Source organism: Helianthus annuus, chromosome 14 (assembly GCF_002127325.2).
Source record: "Helianthus annuus cultivar XRQ/B chromosome 14, HanXRQr2.0-SUNRISE, whole genome shotgun sequence".
Taxonomy (NCBI): domain Eukaryota; kingdom Viridiplantae; phylum Streptophyta; class Magnoliopsida; order Asterales; family Asteraceae; genus Helianthus; species Helianthus annuus.
In genome coordinates, this window is record NC_035446.2 from 77,062,963 (window position 1) to 77,088,790 (window position 25,828).

The following is a 25,828-nucleotide window of genomic DNA, read 5'->3' on the forward strand; positions in this document are numbered from 1 at the left end:
AACTCATGATTATCATTTTTAAAATCAAGTATGTTTAACTATAAGATTAGGGTATTTTAAATCATAAAAGTAGAATAATAAATGTTTATTTTAATATCAAGCATACTTAAATATTGGCTTGCGTAAAGGACATTTGATATTTTAATATATATATATATATATATATATATAAATATTTCTATAAGTATTTAATAGTTGTGAAATATTAATCAAGTTGAACATTTATTTATAATATGTCTTGTTCATGAATACTTAGACAATTATTTAGATAATTTTATTCGTCCCTTTAATTGTTTTATGAAAATATGTCTTCTCTTTACAGTACAAAGTATATATATTTCTATATATATATAATATATAAAAATATTTTTACATATAATTGAAATTTACTAAATAAGTATGATGACTTAACTAACTAGTCATTATCACGGCGGATATTGGTTAGTGCTGCCTTATTTAAGCATAGGTGGTCAGTCCATGCCTAACTAAGGCTAGGCTATTCAATACATGCCCCTGATAATAACTCTAGTATCTAAAAATAATACTAACACTATTACTATTAATATATTATTACTATAATAAAACTAATATTAATTGCCAATAATAAATGCATAAACTTAAATGAGAATATACTTCAAACAAAATTTTATACGTAAAAATATAAATTCTTTATCTTAATGGTTTTAACAAAATTTTAAATACAGGAATACTATATTGTAAGTTTCTATATATAATTAATTAAGTTTATATAATGTTTTTCGATCAATGATGATAAGGTAAGAAATATCACGAAAGGTTCGATTGAGGTTGTAAGGACTACGGAATTAGAACATGAAATGGTGGATCATTATCTTAGCACACAATTGGGTTAAGATTGCTTTCATAAAATAAATCAACAAAGCGGATTCAATATAAATAAATAAATAATTAAATCCTAGATTAGCGCAATCTTCAAATTTGTGAAAATGTCATCACAAAGTGATCGTGATGATTTGATGAATTCGAAGACTAAACAAGCATGTTATGGTTCAAGAGAATTGAAGTGCTTGTTGGGACTATTTTGAATATGATGGTTTCAATCCATCATACGGGACTTCGAATTGAATACGTATTGCGAGCAAGTTAACGAGTTTTAATAAGGAAGTTCGGACATGATCACAACAGAAACCATGTATAACCTTCAAAAAGAAAATCGAGTTTTTCAAAAAAAAAAAATTTATCGATCAAATATCAAAGAGTAATCATTTTGCAAAACGCGGTTTACAATGCAAAGATCAAGTATAGCGAAATGATATTTGAGGTTGGATAAAACAATAATTTGGAATGAAGCCTTCCTAGGGTCTTATAACTCAAATGAACCATATGCGCAACAAATAGTGCATGTGTATCGTATGGATTTACCAAGAAACGAAATGGATCAATATTTGCTATTATGAAAGAATTCTTTATGGTATGATGACCATTAAAAGAATGCGAAAGTCAACTTATTATAGACAGAAGTCAGAATTGCTACGAAAGGAATATAAGAACTTTTATCTGGAATTTTGTATGATAACCGTTGTTTAGTGCCATTATCAAGGAATGTCGAATGAACTGAAATGGAATAGGGGATTTGCAAAGGTATGTGACTCCTTTTTCAGTGATAATAATTATGACTTAGTTTAGACTGTGCACCGATGATTGTGAAATCTTGTTCCAACGTACCTCAGCGAAATGTAGATCGTTTGTAGGATCACGTGGCAAAGTGCTTCTTTTTGATTAGTAGTTTTCTACTGACAGAATTAGTATTGGTGTCATCGTGCCCAATTTATACTTTTCAAAGGTCTTGCCTTGGAAAGTCGTGTGTGATATATTTCAACGTCTGTGGACGTATATTTTAAGTTTCATGTGTTTTCTTGTGCATTAGCATAACTTTATATGGTTCTTATTTGTGCATTGTAAATTTTTATACTTTCGATGATATCCCATCTTTAAAGGGTTCTCATTGTATGAGTTACGAGGTAAATGATCAAACAAAATAATGTTTGATATTGGAAAAGAGATTCCTGATAAAGAATTCTAGACACGGATGCTTGTGCTTTATTTCAATTTGTCAATCCTTATGGTTTTTTTTTTTTTTTGGAATTTCCTTATAGATATACCTATCTATATAATCACATATTTCACATGCTGAAATAAACATACCATTTATTAGGTCAATGTATTTAACAGATTCATATTTCCAAGAACCAGTCAGGTATTTGGTCATGATACTATTTAGGGAAATCTTGTCACTGATTTGACATATCATTTACCCCGTCTTATCCGGTTCGCGCCGGAGCGGTAATCTCAATATGTCCGGACAAGCTGGAGAGTCTGCTACTCTATACCCAGTTTTGCCGGAGAAAATTTTCTATTTCCCATAAATAGTATCTTTTCAAAAAGTGCCTCTTTTATTAGGGCTTTTATCCAGAATCAAGGAAATTTGTATTCCCATAACATATCTTATTCTAGACCAAATAATATCAATAAGCAAGAATAAATAGCAATTAAGTGCTATTGCCTGCTAACCGTCATACCAGTATCCATTACATTATACTTATATAAGTAATTTACCTTAAAGTTTATTTTAAGGCAAAATTCTTAAGTTCAAGTCTAAATACCATCCGGAGTGCTATCAGATAATATTAAGTTTCTAATTCTCCGTTTCACTTGGGTATTATTATAACACCTAATTGTGTAAACCAGTGGCTTAGCTTATACTAAGGCATCTTTTCTTATGTTCAAGTCTAACTGCTATCAGTTGTGCTACCATTTAATAGATATCTCCTAACTCTTTTTATTTAAGCTTAAGTATTATTATCACAACACTTATAGGCTTAAAGCAGTGGCTCTGATACCACCTTCTGTCACGACACCCGACCCACCCTGGCCGGAATCGGTGCCGTGAGCAGTCCAGTGGTACCGGTGATTATTTTTGAAAAAAACATTGCAGCGGAAATTTCATCAGGACCGTGAGTTAGGAAAAATATCAGAGTTTAGAAACACCGGATTTTATTTAAATAGATGGAATAAATTTCATGTTTTACAAAGGTAGCTTTTAATAAAAACAATATTTCTTAATTTGATTTAATTAATAAAATAAGCCACTTCTTGAAGTCCTTCAGTGCCGGATACAGTTCTTACTCCAATCTACTGTAATTACCTGAAACGCGTTTTAAAAAGGTTTTGTCAGCGGGAAATACTGAGTGAGTTCATTCAGGTTTTATAAAAACAGATTTGTTATAATTTACAGTATTAAGAGCGATTACAATGTTTTTATCAACAAATTATCAAGAATAGGTATTTGTCACTCGACCGGATCTGTGACTGTGGTCATACCACTATTGGGTCCTGTCGCCCCAATCGTGACGGCTCACTCACCTAGAGTGATACTCACTCACCTAGAGTGATAAAAATAGTAATGTGCACAATACCCCCACATACCAGCTGTAATTTGGTGATTACAAAGACTTAATCCCTGTAATTATAACCTTTGAAAATAACTTGAAGTTTTGTAATACTTACTCACAAACTGTGAGAAAACAGTTAAAAAGAAGAATGACTCACTTTATAAGCATGCAAGATTGAGTTAACAAGCTTCTTGATTCTACTTCTTCCGATAATTAAGCATGCACTTTATTATTCTGGATCTTCTGATGATTTAATGGTTTGTTTGATTGTGAGTGTGTAGTTGGGAGTATTTTTGGTAGTTAAACATATAGTTTTAACAGAATGGAATACGTATTTGTGTAAAACCCAAATCAAACCTTAACGGTAGTCACGAGGTTCGAACCTTAACGAATTTCACAAAGTGTAAAACTTTGGATTCCGTTTACCGAAATCACAAGGTATAGTACTTTGGCATCCGTTTAACGAACTCACAAAGTATAGTACTTTGGCATCCGTTAGTTGGTTCCTGAATCGATCGGACAGAACTTCGCTTTGGTGATTATTGGTTATAACACCAACGTATAGAGTAAAGAAGAAAAGAAATGAGCAAAGGAAAATGAATTCCTAAGCTTCTATTTATAGGTAGGAAAAGGAAATTTCTAGGAAGTTTCCCTTGTATTTCTAGGAAGTTTCCTATAGCTTTTCTAGGAAGTTACTTATGCATTTTCTAGGAAGCTTCCTATACACAGATGTCTATCCTCTTACACCTTCCTAGCACCTTCCTTTGATATTATCTATTTATATTTATATATATATATTTCTATTTAGGTGATTAGTAGATCTTACTTAGCTTAATTAATCTTGCTTAACTTAATTAATCGTACTTAGCTTAATTAATCTGGTTTAGCTTAATTAATCCCACTTAATTAATACTGAACCTAATTAATGGATTAATTAACCTACTCAGTTAACCCAGCTGCTAAGTTTATTTAACTATTAAGTTTACTTAGCTACTAAGTACTCTAGCAGTGTCCTGATTACGAGTTCTAATTTCTAGACACAATGGAACCCGTATTAGTGTATTAACTCAATTCAACTTTAACGATAATCACGAGATAAAACCCTCACAATGATTTACAAGTGCAATACTTAACAATTCAGCGGATTCACAACGAATGACAGAGTATAGCCCGAGTCCGGACAGCACTCAAACATTCAAGTCGAAATCACGAGGAATAACAAAGTATAACTCAATTTGAGTAGCACTCAGACAATCGTTGGATAGTTATAATCGATCGGATAAAGTATCGTACCAGTGATTAGAGTTATTATCCTAATAACGGGCAGAGTTTAGGGATTTAGAGGGTAAAATCCCGAGCTATTATTTACAAAAATAAAAGCTGACGGAAAGAAAAAAATTGAACAATGATCGAGTTAATACCCGGCATCGTAGCAGCACCCCGCTACACTAATTAGTGATTTGTGTGTGTGTTTTAGAGTAGCTGGAAGATAACTCGGTGTACAGACGGAGAATTTCCGTCGTTCCAAAGACAAAATTTAAGTCCCGAAGTCTGCTATTTATACACCAATTTTGGTCCTGCTTACGGACCGTATGCCTTATCCCTTACGGTCCGTAAGGGAAGCAGGTATGCTTACGGTCCGTAAGGCTTTACCTTTACGGTCCGTAAGGGACATCTAAACACTATAGGGTTGCCACGCGTGGGACTAGCTATGCTGAGTTGACGGAATCGGCCAATGAAATTTAAACAACAATTTATTTAGATAATCGTTAGCTAGGATTTATCCCCCCTGAGTTTTAGGGGTCCTGATCCTGCTTCTGATTGTTCTGAAATTTGTAGGGTTAATGCAGAATCACTTGGGTGTCTTAATTAAGGTTTCCTTATTGATTAATTATTATCCTAATTATTGATTTTTGTGAGAGTTGTTACACTTTGCCATTTTCACATCTTGGAGAGCTAGAGGCTAGAGAGAGAAGCTAGAGAGAGAAAGTTTATTGTTCGTGATTCAGGTGCTGTACGTTATCAGATTTGTCAATAGAATCACAGTTTATATTACGTTTCGTGTGTTAGCTCACGTTCGTGTACGGATTCCGCACGTCACACGTTCGATTACGCAATCGTTTCGGAGTCAAACCGGTCCTAACAGTAGTTTGTTAAATTTCTTTTACTATAAATAGATGGATCGGATCAAGTTAAGGCACTCACTTTTCGTTCACACAATTCACACTCTAGCTGCTAGCAATCACTACACATAAACACTTGTACTCGAATTGTCTTGTAACACCTAGTTGATCCGCATCACATCCTGCACTGTATCCTGATATTTGAAGTAATAGAAGCACTAGGCAGCTGCGATTGTCAGCTCCCGAGGTTTTGTGCCGGCGATCTAGATTGATCAAGGGCTTTCCTCGTACATCCTGAGTCATCCTTTTACTTTCCGCTCATTGTTTGATCATAGATACAGCTCTATATCCTGAGCCGTATCCTGAACCTGTTTTTGCAAACAATTTTACTTGAATATTTTCAACACACATTTCTAGCACACTACCTCACTTAACTAATTTGATCACTTAATTGCTTCGGTAATTTTTGACCAAAACAGGTAGTATGATATAGCGCTATAGGACTAGACACCCCATTCCTGTTGTATGGAATGTCAGAAACCAAAGTTTTAACCAAATAGAATTGCCTTTGTGGTATTTCTATAGTCTCCAAAGTGTAGTTTGATACACTAGGTTTGAATGTATTACTAAATCACAATTTAAGTATATTTCAATATACTTTCAAAGCATAGTTGATATGCTCCCAATGTGATATTATTTACCAAAGCATAGTTTGATATGCTATTTACAAAACCAAAGTATAGTTTGATATACTACCGACTTTGCTATTTCATAAACTAAAGTATAAGTTGATATACTACCAAAGCATAGTTTGATATGCTATTTTCAAACCAAAGCATAGATTGATATGCTACTTTCAAACCAAAGTATAATTTGATATACTACCGATGATTTCATCCTTAATCTAAAGTATACTTGTGATATACTATCAAATCTATTATTTCAGTAACCAAAGCATATTTTGATATACTATCTGTTTAACTATTTCAAAACTAAAGTATATTTTGATATACTACTTATCCGATTATCTCAAAACCAAAGTACATTTTTTGTATATACTACAAATTTTTCATCAAAACAATGCATTTTAGAAACAAAACCTTTACAAGGATTCATGGCTATTTTTTAAACATAAAATCTTTTCTTATATTATCCAAAGCCATGAATCAAATTCACAAAACCTATGTTACTCACAGGCATTTTAATGCTGACGTTTTATTTTCACATATGTTTCAGGTGCTACTATATGATGATTGTTGATGCATGCTACACATAGGATGGACTCGTGCTTTAGCGACTTTAAAACTTGAAAGGCAATAATTTGTATTTATCTGGTTTGTAATAAAACAATGAGTTCATTAATGGAATAAAACAAATCTTTAATCACCATGTGTTGTGAAACAATGATTCTGTTATGACACTCCCCGACGTTCCCGCCGCGGTTTGTTGTTTTACACGGTCAGGGTGAGATAGTATTTATAGTGAGAGGAGAGAAAGGCGGTGCTGAGTAGTTGGGTCGCAGGGCCTTTCGATCGGAGGGCTCCTGCGAGTTGGTTTTCCGACTTTTGTTTCATGCGTTGAGCGTTGCGATGCGTTTAAGTGAGCGTCGAATAAGCGATGCGATAGTTTTAAATAATAGTTACACAAATAACATAACTAACATAAGCGATGCGATAGTTTTAAATGCGACCAGACGAGCCAGCCCCTACTTGCGTTTCCAGTTCGCGAGGAGGTTGCATTGTGATAGAGTTGCGATTGCGTTTACGATTAATCACCTCAATACATATAATAAACATGCACAAGTAACACATAATAGCACACACACATAGAACAACGCCCATAACTGCGATTCGAGTTGCGATGCGATGGCGATGAGATAGCATTAAGTAGATTAGCGTTTTAACTGCGTTTATCGCACTGTTACTTCACATATTACAAATCGTAAAACAAAACAGTGTAAACTAGAGTATTGATTATCGAGTCGGAGAGTACAAGTAATAATTAAGCAAGGAATGAAAGATCTGATTAGCAATCTTTTCTTCCTTTGACTTGTACTTTGACTTCAAAAAGTCGGGTTGTTACGATCCAAATCTTCACTGTCATCAGCCTCTTCTACTTTAACCTTTTTGACGTTTTGAACCTGTTTTGAATACCTTATGTAGATCCTTATTTTCCTACATAACGTCTGTATTTAGAAGATGCTTATTTTTTGTGGCATCCTTTATTGTGGTTTGATATATACTTGTTTGGTGACATGTTGAAGATCAACGCCTGCTTGAATGTATTGATCCCTTTATGCCATCAATATATCCATCAAGAACAAAGTGACATGATGACATATCAGTGTCATCAGTCTCTTTTTCAAGAATATTTGTCCATCTCATTCAGCAAAAACTTATAGAGACACCCACCTCAGAGAAGAATCAATTCAGTGAAACTTCATTCAGAACAATACTCAATATAGAAGAAACGAGGTTCCACATCTGTGGCTTTTTTAACTATTTTTTTGGCGTTTCAAAGTGAATGGTTTCTAGGAAACATGGCGTTGTTTTTGATGTGTGATCAGTTGATTGTGCAGAGACGTCTCTCTTATAGGATGTTTTTGACGCGTAGTTTAGGCGAGATTTTATTTATAATAAATGATATTAATAAAGTAGCCGTCTTTTCAGTTACTGTGTGTATTTTTACTATTTTTTCAGCTTTTTATGAGTTTTTAGGGTCATAGACGTTCCATCTTCCAAGTTTAGCGTTTTTTAATGGCTTTAAGTAGTTTTTGGTGTTTTTTTCCATTTTTAGCTTTTAATAATACTTCTCCAAATTACTTTTATTATAGTTTGGGAGTTTTTGGCGTTTTACTGCATTATGCCGTTTCACAATCATTATGACTATTTGGCGTTTTATTAATATAATGTATTTTTTTTATTCTTAGCTGAAAAATACATAACAAACAACAGAAAAAGAAAAATATAAAAATAGAAACAATTTATCTTCCAAATCTTCACTGTCATCAGTCTCTTTCTTCTTTGAAACATGTTCACTGGCGGTTTGGCTTTGTCATGCTTGTGTTTTTATGGTCGTTTGGAAAGACAAAATGACGTGAGTTTTTTGTTTGAATATGTATCTTCAAACCACTCATCAGTGTCATTCGTCTCTTCATGCCATTATAATATTCATCAATAACAAAACACAAAAAATGACATAAGTCTGACACCAGCATCTTTTTGTTTATGATTTGTCCATCTCATGCAGCAAAATGTTATTTGAGTCAACAGCACCTCAGGGAAGAATGCATTCTCCAAAACTTCGCGTAGAACAATATTGAATATACAAGAAACGATTTTTGCCATTTTTGGCGTTTTTACTGAGAAAATAGTGTATCTGAAAGAAACGTCGATTTTTTGGAATCTTTGATGTTTGAGTGTTTTGGCGTTTTCTAAGATGATTGGTATATAGTAAAATATGACGTTTTTGAGTAGGTGTGTTTGATGTTTTGGAGATTTTGGCGTTTGTAAGATGAATGGTATATAGTAGAAAATATGGCGTTTCAGATTCGGGGGTTGTGTTTTTATGTCTGAGATGTTTTGTTTATATAGGGATGTGTTTTGGCCTGTAATGGCATTTTATTCGTTAGTTTGGCATTTTGGTATAGAAGTGTCAAGACCCTTTTACCCTTAATGAAGCGCGTCCAGTGAATAGAATTCGTGTTATTTACGAAAACGCCACCGCGCCAATCTAGTCCATAGATTGTTTTGATCGGACGATCCATAAGCGTTTTCACCGTTCTCACACTTTTTACCGTTTTCTCTAAATCCTGACCCTATATATGTATATATATATATATATAAAATCTTCAAAACTATAGAAAGCAACCACAAACTGCTATATCCAGGGAGGGGTCCAAAGGGAAAGGCAAAAGCGTCAAAAGAACACACATATGTTACTTACATGACAAATAACAGGAGAATACAAGTCACATGTATATTCCCATATTTTTTTAATTGTTCGTAACTTTTTTGTGCATGATCATTTTTGTAAATTATACCATAAAACGAGCATTTTTATCCTTAATATGAGTATACTATTTGTTATGGGTGAAATTCTGAGCCCATATCCTGACTTTGTATCTTGATTTTTTATTAGTTGTATATGATCAGGATACCGGATCAGGATACCGTATCAGGATACCGGGCCAGGATATTGGTAATATCCTGAGGCAGTATCCTGACTATTACTAACGATTGGCTTGTAAAACGTTGGTTGCAAGGTACCAACGTTAAAAGACTTGATCTACCTGAAGATTCGCTCAAGGTGGTTGAAAAATGGACGTTGATGGTGGAAGAATGGGTCTTGTAACGGTCAGAAAGGCATATTCCGCGAGAATATCGGATGTTGGTCAATGTTATTGACATTGTAACGGTTATATGAGCTAAAGACCCGGTTTTGTAGTCAATAAGCACGTGGAAAACGAGTAGAAGCAGCCCCCAACGTTCAGAATGGAATATTCCAAAGTATCCCAGAATAATAGGATAGTTTGTTGGTTTCTTTTACTATAAATATGGATGGCCAGATCTCGTAGGACACTTCACTTCAACTCACTCCACTTCTAACTCTCGAATTCATACACAATTCACTTGTAATCGCACACTAACACTCATCACTTGCAATCATTGTAACACTTAGTAGAGATCTGAGCTTTATCCTGCACTGTATCCTGGTTATTCAAGCAATAAGAAGAACAAGGCAGCTGCGATTGTCAGCTCCCGAGGTTTTATGCCGGCGATCTAGATTGATCAAGGGCTTTCCTCGTACATCTCGTGTCATTTACTTTACTTTTTTGCTCATTGTTTGATCGTAGATACAGCTCAATATCCTGAGCTGTATCCTGAAACTGTTTTAGCAAATAACTTAACTTGAATATTTCTCACACATATTTCTAGCACACTACCTCACTTAACTAATTTGATCACTTAATTACTTCGGTAATTTTTGACCAAAACACTATTGCTATAAAAAACCAAAATAAAATTACATATTAACTTGATTTTTTTAATTCATGTTGTCTAGTTCTGTTCCCTGGTGTTTTAGTAAAATATGAACTGTGATATTTTATATTTTTTAATAGGATAAAAACATGATATAAAACATTATAAATTTATTGTGTTTTTGCAACTGAATATTTTTTAAAAACACCATAAAACAATAGATATGCTAAACAAAACTTCCACGATAAGATCGGAGAACGAGAAAGTCAATGGTGGTGACGTTTAAGTCAAACAAGGATGGTAGTGCTATTCACGGTTGTTTCAACCCAGACTCCAGCGAGTCTAGGGTTTTGTTAAGAACGATGATGGTGTGATGGTTCTAAATCAAAACAATATGACGACTAGGATTTCAATGAGGTGTCAAAGGAGACTGGTCGGGTTAGGGTTCGAACATGATTCAAGATGTTGATGATGATGGTGATAGTGACGGTACCTTCAGTGACGATCAACGGTGTATGAAAGAAAGCAGTGGGTGTGAGGTTAAGGTTCCACCACGTGACAATGGCGGGTCAGTGGAACACCATAAAATTGTCACAAATTAAATAGCTTAGTTTAAAAACACTATAAAATAACGAGTTAAAAAATACCATAAACTGTCTAGTTAAAAATAGCCATAAAAATATGGAGTTGAAAAACAACACAAAAACCTTGTTCAAAAACAACATAAAGTGTCCAGTATGTCCTGGTCAAAAATTTCATAAAAATTCTCAGTTGAAAAACCCCAAAAAAAAAACCCAGTTCAAAAACACCATAAATTGTTTGGTTCAAAAAACGCCATAAAAAGGTGCCCACTTCATTTAATACTTAATTCATTTTTTTTTTTCGAAATTATGGCAATAGTATATTCATTTGAAAAATTAAAAGACTCTCAATTTATTGTGTACTTTAAATAAATCACATATAAAAAATATAGACATTTGAAAATGATGACGAAAATTGCATGTGATTAGCATGTACAACCTTGCTTGAATCTTCTCATTCTATCCATCCTATCCATCCTGATAGTTTCAAGTTATCTATATTTACAAAAATATCACCGCGTCAATCTCAACCACAAATCACAATAATCTTGTGGCTGAGATTCCTAACTACACTTCTAAGGTTTTGGTCATTGTAACAGATCCTCATACTATATATATATATATATATATATATATATATATATATATATATATATATATATATATATATATATATATATACATATGGGATGGTAGAATGAAAACCTCTTAAGTTGAGGAAAGCTTGGAAACTCTAACTAAACACTTGTGTTACACTATCTAAAACAATGCATATTATATAAAAATTTTATGGAACGTGATATACATGTTTTAAAGTGTTTTAAGTAAAAAGGAAATAAAAAAACGTCAAGTGGATAGTTAAAAAAATAAAAAAAAAAAACGTTGCGCATGTTACATCATCATCATATTCAGTAAATCCCACCAATATCAAAGCTAAGGTACGGTCTGAAGAGGGTAAAATGTAGACAGCCTTACCTCTACCCCATAGGACTAGAGAGGCTGCTTCCAGTGAGACCCCCGGCTCCATGTAGTTTTGCATCAAGCCTTGGACATAAGGCGCATAACTCTCGGCAAAAAGGCCGATTAGTGCATGTGCTCCCCTGGTCTTTCGACTATCAACGGCACTACATGATGCATGATTAACCGTCCTCCGCTTTTAACGTTATTTTCATGAAATTAGTAAAATAACGTTAAAATTAGTGAAATTTCATTTTTGTCCCCGAGGGCCCAAACATATATATATATTATATGTGCACACCGCAAGGAGGGTGTTTTCGTATGTTACATATGTAACAAAATGTTGTCAAAGATATGTTACACATTTGTCACAGGAATTTTATTTATTTTAAAACAAAAAATCCCTTAAGTGCTTTTTTCATTTTTTTTTTTTTTTTTTTTTGCTAAAAACGTTTAGAAATATGTATATTACATTCCATAAAGTTTTCATTAAAAAATGCGTTATTTTAGATAATGTAACATAAGTTTTTCACGATTTTCTTAATTAAGGTGGCTTTCCAAAATAACTCTTTCATATATAGTGTTAGTGCGACGAGGGAGGAACCACAAAAAAGTGATGAAACTAAGGTATCATGTTAATAGACCCATAAATAATTCTTTTTGACAAGTAAAAAATTGATATTTACTTAATCTTTTGCATATAAACACATTAAGACGTTTTAATATAAAAAAGTTGAAAACAGAAAAAGTTTAAAAAAACAGTTAAAAAGGGGGAAAATTTACAAAAAAAAAAAATTATTTGAAGTCTTATACATGTGTTTATATGAAAAAACCTCCGTAAAACTATTTTTTAATGATTTTTTTACATGTAAAATTAGTAATTGTTCGGTTTCTCACTTTTTTTATGTTCTTCACTTAACCCAACCATATATTGTTATATCATCATCATAGAAAACCATTTTACTTCGAGTTATGATGCTCTAGATCCCACCCATGCTTCTTAAATGACCTTTTCCTTGTATATGTTTACATTTGAAATTAATATATCTTTGAAGCATATTTAGTATTTGTTAATGTTGTTTAGATGATGCGTAGTGGTAAGGCTGAATAATCTGACAGTACAGTCACCAAGAGGCATTATTGAGCGTTTTTCTAAAACGGGTGTAGTGAGGATTGTGGGGCATTATGTTTGTAACAAAATTAAATAAAAAAACATTAAAAATCTTATTGGACAAAACAAATGAAGCCGAAGGTGATTGGTCGGTTATTCCCCCATCCGGCATTGTTTCAAACACGCCAAAACAAAAAATTTGGCTAAAAACGCCCTAAAACGCCATGGGGGTGGGGCTTGGGCATGGTTGGGCGTGTTTGGGGGAGAATCACACCAAAATCTTGCCAGATGGTCTTAGACCATGTGTAGTGGTAGCAATTTATAATGCCCCCACCATGGGGCATTATATGACATGTGGCATCCTAGTCACACTTGGGCATTATAACAAAAGTGGTGTCGTGCACATAATGCCCTATAATGCTCTACCAATCATTTAACAAAAAAAAAAAAAACTATTTTCTCATTGGCTAGTCAAACCCATTCAAACCTTCCACAATTCATTTAGGCGTTTTCATTAAAACGCCAAACCCATTTTTCTTTGCTCTATAATGCCCTATAATGCCCTATGTAATGGAGAAGGGGGCGTTTTTTTTGCCCTATAATGCCCCATAATGCCCCACTACATATGGTCTTAGGAGTAGAAACAATCTAATCGTTGCCACTTTTTTAAACTATCTGTGCCACATAACTAACACCCCTCAATCAACTGTGTTGTTCTTAATTTGTGGCCAAACTGATTCGGTCCAATTCTTTGACTTTTCCTCCCTAGAAGGAGCACATGTGCTTCACATAATATTTTGGATCTATATATATGTACAACATTATGTTAAACAGACTTTACTTGTTGACGTTTTTGGAAATTTTACAGTAACTGTGAAACATGAATTATAGTAAGTATTAAGTAATCCTTGTGATACTAACATACTACTAATCCGGTTAGTGATATCTTAACTGTACGCCGTTCAAAAAAAAGTAAGTAATCCTTAATAACTATTTCAACAATTATTGATCCTATTTAAACATATACAAAATTATATTATTATAAAAGTTTGGGCAATTAACATAAAAATGAACTCGAAAGAACCATAATTATCTTATACCAATTACATATATGTAAACCCACGTTACGAACAAAAAACATTAAACGAAAGGTTTTCATGTTAACCTTACCCTATATTTATATATGAATTTCTTTTTCATAATTTAAACCTTACCCTATATTTATATATGAATTTCTTTTTCATAATTTAAACCTTGCTAGTACAGGCACATGGCAAAGTTGTGATTAGACTATTGTAAAGACGATGCAATGAATATCTTTAGTATGAGCAGAATTTTTTTCTAAATGAGCACATACAAGTGTGAAATATAAAAAAACCTTTTAAGGTATATGTGTATACTTGAGTATTCTTTAAATCTTTTTTCAAGTGTAAAAAGGCTTTTAAAACCCTCTTATCTTAAAATACTAATTAATTTGGCCAAACTTAGGGTTGTTTTCATTCTTTCTGTTAATACTTATGTTAATTAGAAATTTGATCTTTGTGGTCACATTTTATAATTTAGGTTAGCCAAATCAGTGTGCACCATAATATTCATGGCCCCGGTGCTCTCCTCTAGGTTTGTTTTCCGGTTTTAGAACTTTTTCAATGTGCACATTGAAAGATAAAGATACGACTCTCACAAATAGGAATTAATGTACAGCTTTTATTGCATGAGTTACAAGTCATTCAGAAAAGGACCATCTTTGGGCCATCATTTTCTAATCCCAAACACATGCAGACCCTATTTATACCTCTACATCCCCCTCTCACCCCCTCCACACATTTCTTTACTCTTACAAACATATCTACAGGTGTTGACAATTCACAAGCTTGTTAATTACTCTTTTAATGCATTGTTGTTGTTGTTGTTGTAACAATCTTGATCATTGCCCAACAATGGTATATCAAGCTTTTGATCAACATGAGGAGTTGTTTACCGGCCGTTGCATATTGGTAAACGGGCCAGTCATAGTAGGGGCTGGCCCGTCTGGTCTTGCAGTCGGCGCGGGTCTCCACCAACAAGGGGTTCCTTTTGTTATTTTAGAGCGCGCCGACTGCATCGCCGCACTCTGGCAACATAATACCTACGACCGCCTTAAACTACACCTCCCGAAACAATTTTGCCAACTACCTTACTTCCCTTTCCCGCCAGATTTCCCCGAATACCCTTCGAAATATCAGTTTATCGAATACCTAGAGTCGTATGCCAAAAAGTTTGAGATTAGCCCGAGGTTTAATGAGTCGGTCCAGTCGGCTAAGTATGATGAGACCTGTGGGCTTTGGCGTGTTCGGACCGTGGCTGGTGAGTGTGAGGTTGAGTATATATGTCGGTGGCTCGTGGTGGCGACCGGAGAGAATGCTGAGAAGATAGTGCCTGAATTTGAAGGGTTGGATGAGTTTGAAGGAACCGTTATGCATGCTTGCGATTATCGGTCCGGTGAGGCTTTCGAAGGAAAACGAGTCTTGGTGGTTGGTTGTGGGAACTCAGGCATGGAAGTCTCTCTTGATCTTTGCCACCATAACGCCTTGCCATCGATGGTGGTTCGAAGCTCGGTTAGTCCCATTTTTATATAAAATCTATAGTGTTCACAACGCACTACTAGAAAACGGAAAACGAAAAAGAGGAAAAGTTTTTGCTAGGAAATATTTGTGGAAAAAATAGTTTCCTACGCATTTCTGACGAATATTTAATTTCCTTAAAACGACGCAGTTTTCTAGTAGTGACGCACTTTTCAGAATATTATTCTAAATGTAGTTTTCTTGATAATGACCAACAGGTTCATATACTTCCAAGAGAGATTGGTGGGAAATCTACTTTTGAACTGGCAACTGCACTGATGAAATGGCTGCCATTAAAGGTGGTTGACAAGATACTTCTTGTTCTTGCAAGTTGCATTCTAGGAAACCTAGAAAAATATGGTATAAAAAGGCCTACAAAGGGTCCTTTACAACTCAAGAACATCAAAGGGAAAACTCCTGTTCTTGATATTGGTGCATTACAAAAGATTAAGTCTGGGAAAATTCAGATAGTTCCAGGAATCAAGAAATTCTCTTCGGGTCGGGTTGAGCTCGTCAATGGAGCAAATCTTGAAATAGATTCAGTCATTTTGGCAACTGGGTATTGCAGCAATGTTCCTTCATGGTTAAAGGTAACATCTTTTTATACAATTTTTTTTTCATCATCGGGTTTCGAACCAGACGTGTTATCGGTTCACTGATCGGGGACTAGTCATATCAGATTTAAAATCTAAATGACGTTATAAATAAGTCAAAACTTAAACATATAAATAAATATATAACGAAGTTAAAATAAAATATAACTATTATTCTTTTTTTTAATTTTTAGTGGATTTACTCATTTGATAAAGTGTATATACCATTAAATTAAAAAAAAATATTTTGGTAGGAAAAAACTAACACTAAATACACACCCAACCAGTTATGTGTCCGGTTCGCATTCCAACCGAACCGGTCCGGTCCAGTCCCGAAGACGCTACTTTTATGACAAAACCTTAAAAGTGAAATTCCATATATACCCTTGAGCTAATCATATGCATTTAACAGGAAGAGAGTTTGTTTTCAAAGGAGGGTATGCCCATAAGACCATTTCCAGAAGGGTGGAAAGGGAAAGCAGGAGTTTATGCAGTTGGGTTCACAGGAAGAGGTCTTTCTGGTGCATCATTTGATGCAGTTAGAGTTGCACAAGATGTTGGCAAGATTTGGAATCAAGAAACCAATCATTATGCCAGTTTCTTGAGATCCAAGATGCAATAAGTATAAAGATTCATAAATAAAATTGTAATTGTTTTAATTTTTGTAATGTTTTTTGGTTTTCAGTTTTGTATGCTGACTGGTAAAAAAAATGTAACAAAAGAAATATAGCCCTCTCCGGATAAAGTCTAGCCTCCGAGGTTGTGTACAAAAAAAAAAAAAAAAAAAAAAAAGGAAGATGAGGCTTTTTCTTTTTTCGGTTTTTTTTTTTGTTGTATTTTATTTCTTTTTCAGAAATATAACTTGTTTTCAAATGTTGTTATATGGTAACTGTGTTTCTTTTATACACAATAAATATTTGATTAAAAATCAAACGAATAAACCAGAAGCATGATACATTGGGCGGAATTAGGTCGTTATGTCATTTGACGTTAAAGTGTTTTTTGATATGTTATATTTTAAGTAGGGTGAATCTCACTAGAACATAGTTTTTTTCTTTGAGAACACGTAGAAATGCAAAAGAATCACACTTTTGAAACTTTAAAAAAAAAGAAAGAAATGTTTTAAATGCAATCTTTATTCATACAACTTTCATTATTTAAATACAGAACACAAATATATAACCTTAAATTTAAGTTTAAAAAATCGTAAAAAAACAAAGTAGCTTGATAGTTTTTTATGTGCATAACATACACACATAAATTAAGAAGTACAAAATCTAAAAATATGAGCCACAGCTGGTAAAAAAATTTATAGTTAGGTTTGCTGTTTTTTGTTCTCCTAATAATTTAATGTTCTGTAATGAACCGCTGTTTTTTGTTCTCCTAATAATTTAGGGGTGTTTGGTGTTGCGTTTTCAAAATAGATTTTGCGTTTTCAAAACTTGCGTTTTGAAAAAGCGTGTAGGTACATGCTTCTCCAAAACTGCGTTTTGGAGGCAGATAATCACTTTTTCATCCAAACACTTTTTTAGATTATTTATGTTTTACAAACGCAATAATTAAATAATCACTTTAAAACGTAATCCCAAACACTCTCTTAATGTTCTGTAATGAACCTTACCGTTTTATGTAAGCCACTAAAATTGCAGAAGATAAATCATTTATTTTTGGACATGACTCGCTGAGTCTAAAGAAAGAGAAGTGAGAAATTTTGAAGTTGTTTTAGTTAGACTTTTAGCTTGAACTAGACCCGGACGATTTTTATATGATTACCATATTGTGTGTATTTTGTGATCTTAAAATGTTAGTTATTAATAGAATTTTTGTCACTTATCGTTATGAGGTGACCCCATAGAATAAATTCGTCGGACATCTAAAGACATGTAAAGAAAAGTAAAGGGATATTTCCTACAATACAAGGGCAACACATAATGGTCCAACATTTAGTAGTTAATAAAACATATGGGCTCTAGGTCCAGAAGCTGGTCCACAAAGGGGAGGGGGCCACTGCTATCAATTTAGCTTCATTCTCGTGACTAAAATTTGCAGGAGAGTACTTCCCACTGCACATTTAGAAAGTAACTTTACATATTGTTACTTAGATTGGAACCATATTGCATAGTGTCCACATCCTTTTGGTCAAAACCATGATCCAGTTGAGTGATATTTTTCAAGATTTTCAAGTTAACTTGAGTGATATTAAAACCAAAGGGTTGTAGCCAAATGTTGTCAAGGTTTTTGCATTGATTCCCCTCTCCCAAATGGTCACCACTTTTGCGAATTTTCGGTATCGGTTCTTTCGGTACCGAGCTCATCCCTAAAATGGTGAGGGTTCAAGTCTTATCAGAAACAAATCTAAAAGTCTATGTAGTTTGCCGTTCAAAAACATAAAAAATGATATTAAAAGCATCAATGCACTGATAAACCCCACAAACGCTCACAATAGTCATCTGACACATTTTTACATCAACACCCACAAACCATTCCATAACCTATTCCTAAACAATAATTTCATTCCAAACATTTTTACATTTCACATTATCATCGACTCTTACATAAACCCTCCCCCCCCCCCCCCCCCCAAACAACCCTCTCTCCATCATGCATGGACCATTAGTGTGCACGGACTTTGGCCGTCTTTTTCCTCCCCCTCGCTCCTCCACATCAGTTCCACCTCAGCCCATGGACCTCACGAAAACACGCGTTAAGTTGCTATGATCTAAGGGAAGTTCCCTTTGTTTTTTTACTTGACAATGACATAAACTAATCTATTTGACATAAACGTCAATGATGGACATTTCATGAAGGGGCATGTGATTCCACCAGACACAAGCACAAGGTAAATACATGAAAATTCTATCATTAATGTTTCATATATTCCCTAATACCAACAACAAACAATCTTCCAAATATTCATCTAAATTTTTTTGCCCACAGAAAATATAAAGAAAATGTAAATAAGCAAGATATAGAGACAACCCATATGACTCCCCATACTGTACATTCAACAACATGCAGAAATAGCCCATCTACATTTGTTTATCATATTCTATTTGCAGTTGAAAAGTCCAAATTTTTGTTGAACATATATGCAAAGATTCTGAACTCAAATCTTGCAGTTGTGTTCCAGCTTGCAACATAGGAGTTGCCTGTGTCTTTTTCTCATTGGAACATATGATGATATTTACCTTATCAACATTCTTCACAACATGTTTATGCACCAGATTCAACTATGTAAAAACACAAAATGCCCATTCCTACCAGGAGTGTTATGTAGGGTTACATGTTTGGCACTTGTAAATGCATCCTAGTTCTGCAGCTTTACAGATACATATATAGTGGTAATGAACTAACCATATCCTGTTGAAAATATTATATTTAATACATTCGACAAATTCTGCGATATGGGTTCTAGAGTTGAAATGACAACACTTGAACCAAAAAAACCAACTCTTCTTTCACTATACACACTTTAGACACACCTTATTATCGCGACAACATTTAAACCAAAACTAAAAAAGTTTAAAAAAAGGGGCCCTAAATGACTAAGCAAGGTTAAAACAGTAACGAAGTCGATTTGAAGATGGATTTTGCATCATCCCTGACTCTATTTATATTGATGTATATTGTTCCTTTGAGGACACACGAGGACACGAAGAAATATATGAAGTTTTACAAAAAATATTCGTTTGAAGGAGAAAAAACATATACTGATAAATAGTCTATTGGGTTCATTTATGTGCATGAATGCATGTTGAGAGTAAGGGAAGATCAGTGTCTGTGGATGCATGTGCTGATCTATTGACAAACAAACAAGTGCACATGAAACCAAGAAACACTACAAAGATGCATTGATTGATTCCATCAGTCAACAATGGATCATATCTTAGTTACGTGGAAGCACCAATGTATGAAATATGAAAACTTCCCATCAAATAGATCTTTGTCTGAAACTTAACATCAGTTTCAACCTATCATTAATGCACATTGAACAATTTTCTTTGAATGTGATTAAATACCAACAAAAATCACGTCGTCCAAGGTCAAACCTATAGCTTTTCATAGTCAAAAGGGTCATGCTATACGAACACCCCCTCCCCTCCCCCCTTAAAGATGTCACATGCACCCCCCCCCCCCCCGGCCCATGACATCAGTCCATCGATATATGTGCATAAAGCATTTTAAAGTTTAAACAGACATATACCATCACATTGGCTGCCCTATAAAGGCGTAGAGTGTACCATATAACGCCTTATACGGGTGTATACAGTTGCATACAATGCCTTGTAGAGTAGTATGACATCAAATCAATTGGGGGGTGGGGGGGGGGGGGTTGATTAGTAACGTAGACGATTGCATATTGAAGTGTATTAATCATTAGTAGACACGTGCCTTGGCTCAGAACTTTAAACATCGGTTTATCATAGAAAACATGTTCCTAATCATGAGAGCTCTGATCAATCAAATCACATTCTACAATCAACAGAAGTAACCCTACAAAATAGTGTATGATAGATCAGGAGTTCAGGACCATTCAATAGGTATATTCCATTATGGACTGACGCATTGGTTGGCATCATAACATAATAATATAGAAAAAGTAAGAAGAAACAACACAATTGGAAAAGTCTTAGTCCATCTGGTTACTACCACACTTTCATACGTCCAAAATACGTTTCAATCATCGACAATTGCATGCTACTCGACACAGAATTATTACATGAATGGTTTGAGTATCCTCATTTACAATAAAAACAAACGAGTATTACCGATATAGGTCTACACGTACAGAAAATTCCATCAGTATTTGGGGCCGTCCGAAATATGATCATTCTTAATCTGATTTGTGACAGATTATGGGTTCACCAATAGAATAACTCGTGTCATATTACCAACAACTTTTGGAGCGTCGTCCATAGACATCTTTTCCGGCAATTTCATTAGCGACGGATTAATGATAAGACCATTTACCGTTTACTTTCATTGTTAACATATGAACATCCGAACTTTCATTATTGATCGACCTATTCATATCTAAACTTTTGTTATCGTTTACATACAGTCGATTGAACCCTAGTGAACAATGTGTCAAAGCCAGATAATAAAAAAAAAACAGAGAATAAAGTTAAACAATGTTTACCACACTGTTTTGACTCCTAAAAATATAACTAGTTTAACCATCACCTCTTGACCGGGTTATATGATCCACCGGTCATATGCTTGTGGTTACTTTCTCTTCAAGGGTAGCATTGGGATTTTATAAATTTAAAAGAAATAAAGTACATATATAAAAGTTATGTCTAACAAAAAGATTGACACATTATCATACCATGAGCAGATTGCCAAATACCCATAAACCAGATATAGCCTCAGTCTAACATCCCAACACAGAAGGGCCACTTCATCAAACATTTGGAAGTACCACAAACTGATGAGATTTATTTTAAAAGTTTGTGACATGAACTTAACCACTCATGAGTCATCATCACCATAGATTTACCAGACCTCTGGTCGCATTTCACCGGTTGCTGGAGGCATCCATCTTCCCGAGTGATAAACGCTTTCACCGACTTTCCACCCAGGCACATCTTTCATTATACGGGCCTCTTCCTCCAAATATTTCTTCCATTCTTTCACAAATCTAAAACAAGTATTGGCGCAGATTATTTTTTTATAAAACGAAGAGTTAAATACTTAATAGTTAATACCATAAAAAAACAGCACAATTTCTTATGTTTACGAATAAGTCCCTAAACCAAAATTCGGTATAGTCACTCCCGCGCCTTGTAAAGAATATACGAAAAAGTCACTAAACTAGCTTGTGTATATTTAAGTCCCTAAACGCGTCTAAATACCCGTAGTTTTAAAACTTTTTAGAATAATGACTGTTAATTCTTAAATGGTCATAAAACCGAACGTCACTTTAGCAAATTTGGCAAATTTACATGTTAACATGTCATTACTTTACAAAAAATCACAAATATGTGCATTTAAACATGCTTTAGAACTTTAATATACAAAAACTAGTTGGTGACCTTTTTGCGTGTTGTTTACATGTTGGGGGACTTTATTATACTTTATACCGAAATTATGTTGATGTGAAGAAAAGAACACCATTTATTCTTACCTTTCATCTTCTTCAGCTTGTAGCATGGGCAAAATAGCCCTCCGGGCAGCATACTTTTCCTCCTTTATTGCCCTAAACCAAACAGATACACGTTATACAAAAATTGTAGCCATTGTTAATGAACACTAGTCAAATGTAGAAACCTGAATAGATAATCAGCGATAAACTAGAAAGCAAAAGGACCAGGCCCACACATATCATAACTAGGTTGGTTGTATCTGTAGTTTAAAGAGTTCAATTAGGCCCAGTCCTTGAGTTGCATTTGAGACTATTTATAGCATCCTAAAAAAACTGGTCCTAAAGCCCAAAAAGGACCGGGCCCAGCCACTTTGTAACATCTGCCCCTCTGATGTGCTTAACCATTTTACTACATGTAACACCTATTAGCTGTGTTAATGGTTTGAATATATTTCGTCAAACTTCTATAAAAGTGAGTTAGTATAAATCATCATCATCATACTCAGTAAATCCCACTAATAGCAAAGCTAAGGTAGGGTCTGAGGAGGGTAAGATATAGACAGTCTTACCTCTACCCCGTAGGAATAGAGAGGCTACTTCCTGTGAGACCCCCGGCTCGAATAGTTAGTATAAATATAGGGGCTTATAATCATGAAAGATGAAAACTGAATCGATTAACAATTAACCCAGATGAAAAAATCAATAACACTTTTTGTGTTTGGCGATAAAACATTAAACATCTATATGACTTGACAATAACGATCTAAAATCAATATAATAGTTCTATTGTTCACAAGTAAACTTCATTTAGTCTTGTAACAATTCAGTACTTTAACCCAAACTTGCAATTTTGATTTTGTAATACATAATTTGGAATTAGTCCATAAGAAATGAAACTTTACATCTTTTAAATCATATATTCATAAAAATGGCCAGGATACGTTCTGTCTGCCAGTTACAAACAACGATGATACAGACATGTTCCCTAAGTCTAAGACAGTCTGGACAGACCAAAGTCTAGCCTGTATGGCCAAATCATTTTGAGTATTGTTACAACCAATCAAAACTATTGACCTTAGCAAAATCATACTTAACACCATAAAGTGCTTCTAATCTAAAAAAAAAAAAACTTAACTAGATGAGAAACAAACAGGCAGGCTTGTGATTGTGTGAGTGAAATGTGAACGGTTTTGGAGTTTTTCCTAGCGGGTGGCAACCATTTATTTGAAATGTCAAAAACAGACAATTTCAAGAAGAACCAAATTATGTGTTTGTGATAAGTTTCCAAACTATGAAGTCAACAGTCAACTGCAAGTCTTTAAAATGCAGTACGCCAGTACCCAGATCGACACACATATGTTGCCAAGTTTATGCATATTCACAGCACCAAACTTAAAAACATTAAAATAAAGTCCTATTATCATATTACTCTCACTCATTTTTGCAACTACTACCAGCCAACATACGTCAATTAGATGATCAGGACTGTTTATCATTTCAGGTTTACAAGAAACATGTCAATGATAACCGTAGTCCCATGACTCCCATCAAGTGAAGCGTTCCATACATTGGCGCATAGACGAAAAGAACAACAATTTCCACGCTACCAAATCCAAATGCAAATACAGATACAGCCTAGGTCCAAAATCCATTATATGTGCAGAGTAAAATTCTCATTACTAACAAGCAACAACAGATTTACTCTACTGTAGATTTAAAACTCCAAATACTTTATACACCAGTCAGCAGTCAGCATTAATCACATCAAAACTGCCATACCATCTACAAAATCATCTAACGCAGATCAATCACCAACTGTGTAGCCTAAACCTAAAGTCAAACCGATTCCAATTCCTATAATCATGATAAATCTCGAACACTGGCACTTTAAAGAGACCAGTCCCCCAAATCTATCATCAAACAAAACAATCCCTACATTTCATCACAAACTGAGCTGACCACTAAATTCCGAAAAACCAATACATGTGCAGTGTAAAATTCTCAAATTTACTCATACTCTCTACTGTAGATTCAAATATACCAGCCATTACTATTCGTGTTCAACGAAGTTATCCAATTCAAATTATCACAATCACACCAGATCTCAAACATTTATACTTTCAAAAACAAATAACCACACTCCATATCGATCATCAAACAAAGCAATCCCTACGTGTAATCACAAATTCACACAACTAACAAATTGCTCAAAAGCTAGGGTTTGTGGAAACCGAAAAGAAGACATACATACCTACGGATCTTATTCCCCTTACCGACCTCATACATGCCCCAAGAGAAAGCACCAAAAGCGGTGAGGAATATGGCGACGGCGCTGGGGCCTTTGGAGGGGATCCGGCGTGCGTACCGGACCGGAGCAAAACCGCCGGGTGGAGGACCGTCTTGGAGGAGCGGCATGTCTTTGACGGATGCCATACCTGGTTTGTTCCTTATTGCTGCCTCCGTCATCGTTGATTTTGCTTACAGATTTGATGGCTGATGATATTGTGAAGAGAATACAGGTTGAAATGGAGGTTTGGTTGGAGAAAAGTGGAGTTGAGGGTTTGATTGTTTGGAGGATGTGTCTAACGTGCGCATGGACCGGTGCTAATTTGCGCGTGCTAATTTGCGCGTGCTAATTATTTTGTTTTAATTTTCGATAATTGCAAGGGGTATCAAGTATAATGTTTTAAAACCGGATTCACTAGTTCTCACTATAATTCCAAAAATACAAAATAATCCAAAAGTAAATGATTTCGTAATAAAATCGATCTAACTTGGTAACTGTGAATGAAATCGATAAATCGATTTAACTTGGTAAGTATGAATGAAATCGATATTTCAAAAAATAAAAATAAAAAAATAATCCAAAATCAAAAAACAACCCAAAAACACTTAATCTTCTAGCAAAGTTTTTTTTTTCAAATAAAAGTATACAATAGATTTATGGCATAAGGGGTATGCATCAAGTTCACGGTTGAATATGAAAAATTGGAAGGTCATGAGTAGCGTATGTAGAAACGCTAGGTTAAATACTATGGAAGGTTGGTTGTTACCTTAATATCAAATTTTAATAAAATATAAAATTCAAATTTGAAGATTTTGCAAACCGTTAGAATCGAAAATCTGAAAGGCCGGTTGTTACCTTAATATTTGTATTCTAGTTTTACCAGCTTTTTTGTATTAGGTTCGTATCTAGTATGCGGTGTTACTAGTTGGTACATGCCGATATTTAAAACATTGGTAGCAAGTATGGAGACGCGATTATAATTGGTAACTAAGTTACTAACATCAACTGTGACTTTTTATGGAGGGTTAAATCGTTTCAACTTAAAGTTGTAATGATTCCGTACCTATACATGTAAGGC

General features: G+C 34.4%; 2 protein-coding genes across 2 annotated transcripts; one reads left to right on the forward strand and one right to left on the reverse strand.

Moving 5' to 3' along the window:
• The first annotated feature begins 15,008 nt into the window (after nt 1–15,008).
• LOC110908460 (probable indole-3-pyruvate monooxygenase YUCCA5) lies at nt 15,009–17,037 on the forward strand. Its single transcript, XM_022153408.2, has 3 exons — nt 15,009–15,779; nt 16,004–16,375; nt 16,791–17,037. The coding sequence occupies exons 1-3, from the start codon at nt 15,075–15,077 to the stop codon at nt 16,998–17,000; spliced, it is 1,287 nt and encodes a 428-aa protein (XP_022009100.1). The 5' UTR covers nt 15,009–15,074; the 3' UTR covers nt 17,001–17,037.
• A 4,571-nt stretch (nt 17,038–21,608) lies between these two features.
• On the reverse strand, nt 21,609–25,117 carry LOC110908461 (NADH dehydrogenase [ubiquinone] 1 alpha subcomplex subunit 13-B). Its single transcript, XM_022153409.2, has 3 exons — nt 24,715–25,117; nt 22,506–22,577; nt 21,609–22,019 (listed from the first exon to the last, which is right to left on the reverse strand). Exons 1-3 carry the CDS (start codon nt 24,927–24,929, stop codon nt 21,875–21,877), a joined length of 432 nt encoding a protein of 143 aa, XP_022009101.1. The 5' UTR covers nt 24,930–25,117; the 3' UTR covers nt 21,609–21,874.
• Nucleotides 25,118–25,828: the final 711 nt, after the last annotated feature.